We start from the raw sequence: 12,196 nt of genomic DNA, 5'->3' as shown, positions 1-12,196 counted from the left end.
AGGGTTGACCAGATTGGCCATGTACCTAGTGGATTTTGGAAGAATGAGGTGATCTTATCTCACCTGCAAGGTCCTGAGACAACTTTGTGGGGTGGGTACCAGGATGATGTTTCCTCTTGTAGAATAAGTTAAAATAAGGATCTGCTGTTTGAGAATAAGGGGTCTTCCCTTTTCAGGTGGAATTGAGAACTGTGCCTCAGGATTATTAGTCTGTGTAATTCTGCTCCCCAGAAAGTATGAAGGCATGGTCATCGAATTTATTCAGACCACAGTTAGATCAGTCACGATATTGTTGAATGGTGGAGCAGGCCAGGTTGCGTATTCTTGCTTCCAAGTCCTATGCTCCTAGATCCAACGTATCTTTGACTAGAAGGCTGTTTCCAAAGGGGTTCCACAAACTTTAGTGCTAAGTCCCTTTATTTTGTGGTACATATTCAGAATTTCATCTTAATATACGATTATCTTTACAAGAGATGCACCTTTTGTTGCCAAATCTGATGTCTGGTCATGTGTCTATTGTTCATTACTGCTCAATTTTTCTATAGTAGCTTGAATAACAGTATGTCTTGGTGAACTATTTCAGAGGGTTGTTAAAAATCAACCATTAATATTATGGATCTTGAAACTTCTATCAGGCTGGTAAAAGGTTAGCAGATTCCCCCTACTAAAGCTCACTTTTATGAACCAGATGACTCTTCATAATAAATTAGCTTCCATACTCACTGTTTGTTTGTTTTGATTATTTCAGACTAATTATTTAAAATTGAGATCTGATGATGTTTGTATTGAAATTACTATCTTTATTTTAACAGTACTTATTTAGATCCGTATCCCATGCTACTTCACTCTTCCGATGTGAAAATACCACCAGCTGTCGTGTTGGGTTAGCAGTGTATCTTTGGAGCATTAGTCTGAGCCACTGGTTTACAAGTCCAGCAACACTGCCACTGCTACCACCTGGCGTAGTCATACAGCCAGTTCAAACATGCTCCATTATAGTTAGCATCTGAAATCATCCAAAGTTCTCCCAAGTAAAAGCCCATGTGGTAAAATGTGGAATCATTTAGTAGAGAAGGAAGTCATTTTGTCTATTGATGAATGTTTGAATGATATTCTTCCAGTCTTTTTGCATTAAATTGCATAAATTAAAATAAATGTTAAATACATTAATTTACTTGACTTTGTTAAATTTGCTTAGCTAAAGCTAAAACTTCTTAGAAATGTTTTCCACAGTTTCCTTCCCACCTCCAATAATTTCACAGCCAATAGCTTCCTGTACTTATTGCATAGAGGTCTAAGAGTATTTAGGCAGAAGAAGAATGAAATGTTAGTCCTGTTGTGCATTTTTCAGTTTAAGTAATGTTGATATTGGTTATGTGCCTGTGGCCCCAAAATGTTGCAGTCCCCAGTAGATGCAAAATAGACAATCTTAAATTATCCTTTGGGAAATGAGATGTGTTCAGAATTTTCTGTAAGTGTATGCGTAACATCAGAACATCTTGTCAGTATTCCCTGATTTTAAACATTAAGTTGCTACATGAGTGAACTTTGGAAGGTTATCAGCACCTGTGTAATTATATTACAGTAGGAGACATGCCTCTTGGTGAGGACAAGGTAAATCAGCAACAGGATGTAAAGAAAAATTATTAATAACAGGAAGTAACCAAGAAAGCACAGCACCAGCACAAATGGTATTTCTCAGATCTTAATGCTGTTTAAGCCATTGTTGCAAGGCGGAGGATATTTTGGAGGGTCTTTGTGGGGATTGTGATTGTATGACATGCTTCATTGTAGTTGAACATGTTTTAGCATTGACAACAAAAGCTGCATTGTACTGATAGTTATCTTTTCAAGGAGCACTTGTCTGTACAATACAGTCCGAGGTTTGTTTCGTAACTACGGCTTGTGTGAGGAAGTGATATCATGATCTGTAGAAACCAAGGATGGTCGCCAGCTTCTCTTCCCACTCTCTACCATCGCTGGTCTGTGACATCAAGGGTCGAACCAACTCAACCTTGCTTTTTGAAGTTTTTCCTCCAAATGTTTGTTTATCCCCTCAATTTTTCATCCTATTCTTCTGACTTTTTGAGATTGTAATTCCACAGGCACTGGCCATTCTCTGATGCAGCATCTAAGAGACTATTGTTTGTTTGTGAATCAAAATAGCATCGTTGATGTACTATTCAAACATGGAGGTAATCCTAGCCAGTGCTCAGTCCTTTCAATGCCCAGTGTGGGTTTTTGGATAGGGACAGGCACGTGAAAACTTCTTTTTTTTTTCATCTTCCTATCACGTCTCCAACTAACTATGCAGAGATGGAGACTTGAACCTGGCACCTTCCTGTTTTACATAACACTCGAATATATTGGATTTTGTTCATTAATTGAGTCATTGGACAGCCATTTTCTTTACACGTTTGACAAGTTACGTTAGGCATTAATTCAGTAATGTTGATGCACCATTTGAAATAGATTTAAAGCAATAAAAATTCTCTTTGCAGGTATCTAATGTCACTCGTCATCTTTGCTAGGACTGTCAGTGTAGGACTGACGAATCAAAATTGCTGAACGGTCAAGAGTGGACCAATTGAGTTTGGGCAAATATGATGGTTGCCCATTCACACTTTGCAAAACATTTCTAACTTTAATTGAAAGACAATTAGAAAGTGACATATTCCAAGGATTTTGTATACAAATGGTTCTTTCCTTATTAATATCTAAGTAAAGAGCATTTTAAATAAAAAACTCAAAAGTCTTAGCCTGAAATGATGCCTCTATTCCTACTCGCATTGCTGTAAGTAACTATGTAACTACTCATATGTAACTACTCAGAGGCATGTGCTGGAATTGACTCTTCTGAATATACCTAAATGGTTTAGATGGAAGATTATAATTTCTGAATTTGTCCTTGTCAAATTAAGGGGCGTTACGGATGCCTTACCTGACTGCAGGAAAATATAGGTTAGGAGAATTGACAATTATAATTCGATACCTACAAATATGAACTGTTGTGTTCTTGATGGGAGAGGGTGCAGTTTGCAGGGAAAGAGACTGAAAATGTAACGTAAATGGTGGAAATTGCGAGATGGAAGAACAAAGAGATTTAGAAGGTGAACAAATTTTTAAAAACAGAATTGCTGGCAAAATGAGTTTTGTTTACAAGGCTTTGAATATGAAAAGCAACAGTTGTGATGAGGTGTGACGCATTCTTTTCCAGGATTGATGTTGGGACCCTGAAAAACTGCAATATAGATTAATAGGATGATGCTGTGTTAAAACAATATTGTTACGATGAGAGACAGACAGAGAAAGCATTTTTTTTTTTTTTAAAAATCATTCACAGAATGTGGTCATCATTGGCTATGCCAGTATTTATTGCCCATCCCAAACTGCCCAGAGGGCAGCCGTTAAGAGTCATCCACATTGCTATGGGTCTGGAGTCAAGTAGGCCAGACCAGGTAAGGATGGCAGTTTCCTTCCCTAAAGGACATTAGTGAACCAGATGGGTTTTTCTGATAGTCGACAATGGATTCATGGTCATCATTAGAACCTTAATTCCAGATACTTATTGTTCACATCTCATAGAACATCCAAGCTTACAAAAGAAATTAACTGGTTAAATAGAATATTGTTATTTTTGCTGGCCAGCAAGCCAATCGTCTTGGACAAAGTATAGGATCATACTTACTATTTTCAAAAACTGCACGAATGACAATTAAGCCAAGTCAAATACAAATTTCAATGATTGGAATTTCAAAAATTTGAGGAAAGAGCAAGGAAGTAGGGTGAGATATGTAGCTCTAGTGTGGAGTTAATGGTGAAATTGGTGTGCTGTGCCCCAGCCACTTCTTTGTATGTTAGCCTAAGCCCTGGCATATTTGGCTCAGGCTGCCGTTTCCCAGCTCCGATCTGGATGCCAATTGTAATATCTTCTCTTTTAGGTGATATATGCTCAGCATCCACTTGGAAAGTGAGCACTCATAGTTTTGCTGGCCACATGGCTGTCAATTTTTGTCTATTTAATGTCTTATACCTTCTTGTCAGACTTTTTAAAATTGTTTTCCAGAGGTCTACACTACCTCGATTTGCAATCCGTGGCCGTCTCGATTCCACAAACTGTGTCATCACACAGCCGCTCACTGGAGAATTAGTGGTGGAAAACTCGGATATACCCATCAAAAGCATCGAACTTCAGCTAGTGCGTGTGGAGACCTGTGGTAAGTGTTATGTTTCAGTAATAGCTAAGTGATTGCGTTTTTCAGCGTGGACAGTTGGAGGCAGAAATCAGATTTGACCATAACACACAACAGTGGATATTCTTAATAGGGAAGATTCTTCACGATGCTGTTTTTTAGCTAGTTTTATTGGACATGCTTTGTATGAAACACACTTAAAAATCTGTTTTCGTGGTATGTGAGCATTGTTGGCAAGGTCAGTAGTTATTGCCCGTGCCTCGTTGCCTTTGAGAAGTTGGTGATGAGCTGCATTCTTTCACCACTGGAGTTGACGTGATGTATGTGCTCCTACAAGTGCTGTTCGGAAGGGATTAAGATTTGACCCTGTGCCAGTGAAGGAACAGATGTAGTTATGTAGTTCCTGTGTTTGAGTCAAGATGTTTTGTGGCTTAGAAGGAAACTTGCAGGTGGTGCTATGCCAATGTACCTTCTATTCTAGGTGGTAGAGATTGTGAATTTGAAAGGGGCTGTTTAAAAAGGCTTGGACAGTTACTGAACACATCTTGTTGATGGTACACCCGTCATTTTGTGCTGATGGTAGAAATGTTAAGTTAAATGGCCTGCTTTGTCCTGAATCTTGCCAAATTCACTGAGTGTTGTTGGAGCTGTACCCAATCAGGGAACTGGAGAGTGTTCTAACACCATCCTGACTAGTGCCTTTTAGATGGTGGAGATGCTTTAGGCATCAGGAGGTGAGTTATTTACTGCAGAATTCCTATGCTCTGACTTGCTGTTGCTGCCACGGTACTTAGACCTTAAGTTTCTGGTCAATGTTAACGTTCTGGGGTGTTGATGGTGTTCCACCATGCAGCCTTATTGAACATTTATGAACATGTATACAAACATATGAATGAGGAACAGAAATGTGTCTTTTGGCCCTCATGGCAGGTCTGATTGCAACTCTAATCTACATTCCAGCCGACCCTTGATAACTTTCATTACCTTGTTCAGCACAAATCTAATCTCCTCTGCCTAAAAGATATTCTAAGTCTCTGTTTCCACTTGCTTTCCAAGAAGCGTTCCAAAGACTTGGGACGCTTGAGAGAAAGCATTTTGCTCTATCTGCCTTAAATAGGGACCCCTTATTTTTAAGAGGTAGCAAGAACTGCAGATGCTGGAGTCAGAGACAACACACTGTGGAGCTGGAGGAACACAGCAGGCCAGGCAGCATCAGAGGAGCAGAAAAGTTGGTGTTTTGGGTCGGGACCCTTCTTCAGAAATGTGTTACTGCTTATTTTTAAACTGTGATGCCTGGTTTTAAATTCTCCTACAAGAGGAAACATCTTCCCCACGTCAGCCCTGTCAAACCTGCTCAGGATCTTGTTCCTTTCTAAGAAAGGATATGCTTACCAGCCACTACAGGTATTCGTTTGTTAAACTTTCTCTGAACTAATTCTAACACATTTATATCCATTCTCAATAAGGAAACCAATACTGTACATACCACTCCAGCAGTGGTCTTACCAGTGTCCTGTGTAACGTAGCTCCTATTTTTGTATTCGGTTCCTTTCTGAAGAAATTATAACATTCTATTCGTAGTTGTTTGATAGTACAGAGCTCATACACTGCTGATAAAAGACCAAAAAGAAGCATTTTCGTCAAGTGTCCAAATTTTGTAATTATCAGGACAATTTGCAAGAATGGCTGTCAGGTATTTGTTGAGTTGTAAGTGGCACGTATACATTTTCCTAACCTCAATTATGTATTCATACATGTAGTTTCCAGTTCTTGCAAATGCGTCACACTGCAAGCATAACTTACGTTAAATTGGTTCTTGGTGTGATTCCTTGCACACCCACTTATCCAGCAAATTTTGTTATCTAATTGCAGAATCTCATCAAACGTTGGGCACTGTGTGAGTTTTGCATGCACAGACTGGTTGGGCACAGTCAATACTTTCCTTGTTGTAAGCACCCAAATGAATATGCTGTCTGCTCCCACCAGTGTTTGGGGTATGCAACCTTCATAGAGTCAAACAGCACGGAAACAGACCCCTCAGTCCAACCAGTCCATGTTGAACATAATCCCAAACTAAACTAGTCCCACCTGCCTGCTCCTGGCCCATATCCCTCCAAAACTTTCCTATTCATGTATCCATCCAAATATCTTCTTAAACGTAATTGCACCCACATCCACCACTTCCTCTGGAAGTTCATTCCATGCATGAACCACCCTTAAATCTCTCTCCTCTCACCTTAAAAATGTGCCCCCTAGACTCAAAATCTCCCATCCTAGGGAAAAGTCAACTATCATTAAATCTATCTATACCTGTCATTATTTTATAAACTTCTGTCAGGTCGCCTCTTGACCTCCTATGCTCCAGTGAAAAATTTCCCAGCCTATCCAGCCTTTCTTTATGACTAAAACCTTCCATACCTGGCAGCATCTGGTAAAGCATCCTCTTTTCCACCTTCTCCAGCTTCATAATGTCCATCCTGTAGCTGGACGACCAGAACTGGATACAGTATTCCAGAAGAGGCCTCACCATTGTCCTGTACAACCTCAATATGACTTCCCAACTCCTATACTAAAAGGACTGAAAAATAAAGTGCCCAAATGCCATTTTAACCACCCTGTCTATATGTAACACAAACTTCAAAGAATTATGTACCTGCGTACCCAGGTCCCTCTGTTCTACAACACACAAGGCCCTACCATGAGCTGTACAAGCCCTGTGCTTGTTGGTCGTACCAAATGCAATACCTTGCATTTATCCAAATTGAATTCCATCTGCCATTTTTCAGGCCATTGACCCATTTGATCAAAATCCCTTTGTAATCTTAGAAAACCTTCTTCACTGTGTACTATGCCACCAATTTTGGTGTCATACACAAACTTACTAACCATGCCTTCTATATTGTCATCCAAATCATTTATATAAATGAACAAGCAAAAGAGGACCCAGAACCGATTCTTGTGGAACACCGCTGTCACGGGCCTCCAGTCAAAAAGCAACCCTCCACCATTACGCTGCCTCCTGCGGTAAACCAATTATGTATTCAATTGGCAAGCTCACCCTGAATCCCATGTGACCTAATTTTACTGATTAGTCTACCATGCAGAACCTTGTCAAAAGCTTTACTAAAATCCAAATAAACAACGTCTACTGCTCTGCCATCATCAATCTTTTTGGTAACTTCCTTAAAAAACTCTGTCGAGTTTGAGAGACAAGATTTTCCTCACACAAAACCATGCTGACTATCCCTAATCAATCTTTGCCTCTGTTAATGTCCATAAATCCTACCTTTTATAATCACCTTCAACAATTTAGCCACAACCGAAGTCAGACTCACAGGCCTATAGTTTCCTGGTTTCTCCTCATAACCTTTCTTAAACAAAAGTACAACATTAGCAATCATCCAGTCATCAGTCACCTCACCTGTAGTTATAAACGATGCAAATATTTCTGCAAGGGATCTTGTAATTTCCTCCCTTACTTGACACAATGTTCTGGGATACGTTAGATCAGGTCCTGGAGATTTATCCATCTTTATATTCTTGAAGACCTCCTGCACTTACTCTTCTGTAGTGTGAACTGTTTTTGAAACATGAGTTTATTTCTGTGCATTCTCAAGACTCAGTTTCTTTCTCCACAGTAAATGTGATGTGAAATACTCAATTAATATCTCTCCCATCTCTTGGGCTTCAACACAAAGGCAACTTCCATGATCTTTAAGAGACCCTACTCTCTCTCTCGTTACCCTCTTGCTCTTAAATGTATTCTATTATATTCTGTTATAACCCCACCTCTATAATATAGAATCTCTTTCGATTATCCTTAACCTTATCTGCCAATGCTATTCTCAAATCCCCTCTTTGCCTTCCTGACTTCTTTTAAGAATGCCCCTACACTCTTTATATTGATTTAAGAGATTCAATTGAACCAAGTTGCATATATCTAAAATCAGATTCTTTTTTATTCTTGACTAGAACCTCAATATCTTTTCATCAATTGTTCCTTAATCTTACCAGCCTTACCCTTCATTCTACCAGGAACGAAATGCTCTGAACTTTCATCATCACACTATTGAACGCCTCCCACTTGTCAGACGTCCTTTTACCTGCGAACTTTTGAAAGTTCTTGTCCCAGACAATTAAAATTTGCCTTACTCCAGTTAAAAACTTTAACTTTTATGGAAGGCTTATTCTTTTCCATAACCATTTTGAAACTAATAGAATTATGATCGCTAGACTCGAAGTGTTCCCCCACTTTTACTTCAGTCACCTGCCCTGCCTTATTGCCCAAAATAAGGTCTAGTTTTGCTCCTTCTCTAGTAGGAGCGTCCACATGTTAATAAAAATTTTCTTGAACACATTTGACAAATTATTCACCAAGCACACTATCGTAGCCCCAGTCAATGTTTGGAAAATTAAAATCTCCCATTATTGCAATATTATTATGCTTACATATATCTGAGATCTCCCCACTTATCTGTTTCTCAATTTCCCTGTTACTATTGGGAGGCATAGTATAATCCCATCGGTGATCTTTCTTCTTTGTAATTTCTACCCATATATTTTCACTGGACGATTTTTCAGAATTATCTTTCCTAGTTACAACAGTAATGTATTTCTTAATTAAAAAGACCACCTCCCAGTCTCCTTTTTTTATCCTTATATGATGTCATGCCAGCATCAGTTTACAATTTTCAGCATGCACACTCGCTAGCAACTTGTGTTAAGTTTCAAGGATGAAGTCCCTCAGCACCTGGAGACCTGTCAGCCTGTAGTTCAAACAATTTGCTTAAAATCATTTCCCAAGCAAATGTGATTTTTACAAGCTGCACCACTCCACGGTTCTACTTCATCCTCCGGCTAATCAGAGACTTTTTCCTTCAGGCATCAAGGCCCACAAGATGCAACAACCCAGAGATACCCATGGCCCTGTTGAACCTTCCTCCTCTCCCCTTCCCCCTGACTCCATCTCCCCAACCCAACTTCCTGTCCGGTATTCACCATCCCTCCCAACCTTCCGCTGTCCGATGCAGAGTACAGAACGTTCAGCAAAAGTCTAAGCTTTATCCCTCTGTGTCCCCACCTTAATGAATTTCAGGCACGACATGACTTCAAACTCCTCTTCTGCCGTCTTCACCTTTGTGCCTATTTCTTTTGGACAAGAGTCCTGTCACCATCCCACAGACCCCTTCACCCAGTTCCAACGTTCCCTCCACCTGGACCACTCCCTCTGGTGTTTTATCTGCACTTGATCAGTCAAGATGACATTGATCGCCTCAGTTTCTCTGCCCTCCCCTCACCCAATCCAACCTATCTCCCTCCGAACTGACTGCACTCCATGCTCTTAGGTCCAACCCTGACTTTGTTATTAAGCTTGCTTTAAGGGTGGTGCTGTTGTAGTCTGGTGTACTGACCTCTACATTGCAGAGGCTGAGCACCACCTCTCGGATACTTCCTCCTATCTTCCCATGAACCATGACCCCCCCCCCCCCCCAGGTCATTGTATCAACTACGGTAACTGACCTCATTTTGTCTGGTGATTTCCACCCCCCACCGCTGCCTCCAAGCTGATAGTTCCCCGAGCTCTGCACAGCTCACTTCTACCTCCTACCTCCTTCCAAAAATCCACAAGCAGGACTGTCCAGACAGACCCATTGACTCAGTCTTTTCTCCCTTGGTTCAATCCCTGCCCAGGTTTCCTCTAACGCTTTATGCCAGTTTCAGAATTACCAGTTTGCAGACACCAGCCGCCGCTATTTTAACATGGACGTGCAATCCCTTTAAACGTTCATCCCCCACTAGGATGGTCTCAGGGCCCTCTGCTTCTTCCTGGAGCAAAGGAGGGTGAGGATGAGCTTGGCCAAACAGAAGGCGGTGGTGGTGGGTGCGGACAGGTCAGGTCAGAGAAGGACTTGTGGGTGAGGACTGGGAAAGGACTGGAATGAGGAATGTCCCACATACGTGACTTTTAAAGGGCATCTTGACAAATACAAGAATAGGATGTGAATAGAGGGATACGGTCCCCGGAAGGGTAGGGGCTTTTAGTTGTGATGGGCAGCATGTCAGTGCAGGCTTGGAAGGCCGAAGGCCTGTTCCTGTGCTGTAATTTTCTTTGCTCTTTTCTTTGTTCTACCCCATGAAGAAACAGGCATAACTGGGGCCCATTCGGGTACCCGTGGCCACCCATCTGACCTGAAGAAAATGAAAGGAGTTAAAAGTTAAAGTTCCTCTGTGTCCTGGCCAATGTTTCTTGTTCCATCAACTTCACTGAACAAATTAGATTTCTGGTTATGATGACATTGTTGTTTGTAAGAATTTGCTAATTGCACGTTTGCTGCCTTCTTCCCTATGTTACAACAGTGATTGCGCTTCAAAAGTATTTCGATGGCTGCAAAGTGCTTTGGAGGGTTCTAAGATCATTAGAGATTTTGTACAAATGCAAGTCTTTTTAAACCATCCATTTCCTTGACCATTAAAATAGGTTGTGCAGAAGGTTATGCAAGAGATGCCACAGAAATTCAAAACATCCAAATAGCTGATGGCAACATTTGTCGAAGCCTATCCATCCCTATCTACATGGTGTTTCCTCGACTTTTTACCTGCCCCACACTGGAAACAACCAATTTCAAAGTTGGTAAGTGATTTCCTAGCTGGTTTTCTGAAAAACGCGACACAGCTGGCTGACAGCTGATCGGGGAGAGTTGTGAATTGTGGGGTTTTTTTGGTTTAAGCATGAACACGGAATAATGACAGCATGGACAATATCTGTTACGCTAGGTCTTTGGTACCAATTAGATTTGGATTAGATTTAGATTTTATTGTCATATGTACTCAAGTACAGGATTACAGCAGCACAGTGAAAAATGTACAATGTTGCCATTCTCTAGTGCCATCATAGTGTATAAAAGACAGGATTAAAAAAAGAAATAAAAGAAACAGCCAAAAGAAAAGGAAACACCTAGATGACTCCCTGCCTCCGCCAGATAAACAAAGCCATAAAGTCCTTCCCTTAGTCGGCCAACATTCAGGCGTTCTGAGACTCCACGCACTGCCACAGCCGGAATGCCGCCACCTCTGCCTTCAGGTACCCAGGCCCAGCCGTGTCCTGGAGCTGCACCACCTCCACTGGAACCATGTCGTCATCCTTCAGCGCCATCTTGCCTTGACTGAGGTCATCATCACTGCCTTGAGTGCGCACTAGGCAAATCTCAGCAATGCAGTTCAGCACAGCTGCTAATGTTACATTAGGGGCGGCATGGTGGCTCAATGGTTAACACTGCTGTCTCGCGATAGTAGGAGCTCGGGTTCGATTCCACCCTTGGGTGACTGTCTGTGTAGAGTTTGCACGTTCTCCCCATGTCTGCTGGGTGCTCCAGTTTCCTCCCACAATCCAAAGATGTGCAGGCTAGGTGGATTGGCCATGCTAATTTACCCGTAGTGATCAGGGATGTGGGGTTATGTTAGCCATCGGGAATGCAGGGTTATAGAGATAGGGTAGGGGAAATGGGTCTGGATGAGATGCTTTTAGGAGGGTCAGTGTGGACTCGTTGGGGTGAATGGCCTAGTTCCACACTGTAGGGATTCTGTGAATCAGACTATGCAGCTATCTTTATTCATTATACAGTATTTTTGGAAGATGTATTAAATTGTTTGCCTCAACTACATTGAACAGATAAAATATGGGAATTGACTGGACTAGCTAGATTCAAAAAGCTGTGTTTCACTTTGACCTGCTACACAAGTTCCTGTTCAAGTACAATTGCTGCAGTTAGTTTATTCACCAAAGGTTAACTGCAGTGTGCACAACATTACCAAGCTGTTAATGTGAATTTGAACCAGAGTGTGCCATTCAATGGCTCCTGTTTGCTTTCGCAGGTTACATTTAACTGATCTTTAACCTGTGCGTACAGTAGCCAACAGTAAAGAATTCAATAAATAACACATGATTACAGCATCCACAGTTGTTTTGGCTTTTATTTTAATCAAAAATGCTGCCATTTTATTAG

The 12,196-nt window shown here is 41.1% G+C and overlaps 1 protein-coding gene across 2 annotated transcripts in view; it reads left to right on the top strand.

Annotated features, from left to right (window-relative positions):
- vps26c (VPS26 endosomal protein sorting factor C) overlaps positions 1-12,196 on the top strand; it is a 46,565-nt gene that overhangs the window by 32,558 nt on the left and 1,811 nt on the right. For both annotated transcript variants that reach the window (XM_048602971.1, XM_020533659.2), the window contains exons 6-7: positions 4,067-4,217; positions 10,672-10,824. In XM_048602971.1, the coding sequence (XP_048458928.1) occupies positions 4,067-4,217; positions 10,672-10,824 (304 nt within the window). The remainder of the gene's footprint in view (positions 1-4,066; positions 4,218-10,671; positions 10,825-12,196) is intronic.

Source organism: Rhincodon typus, chromosome 11 (genome assembly GCF_021869965.1).
Source record: "Rhincodon typus isolate 14 chromosome 11, sRhiTyp1.1, whole genome shotgun sequence".
Lineage (NCBI taxonomy): Eukaryota > Metazoa > Chordata > Chondrichthyes > Orectolobiformes > Rhincodontidae > Rhincodon > Rhincodon typus.
The sequence above is the reverse complement of the archived record's forward strand: the minus strand, read 5'-3'. Positions and strand labels throughout refer to the sequence as shown.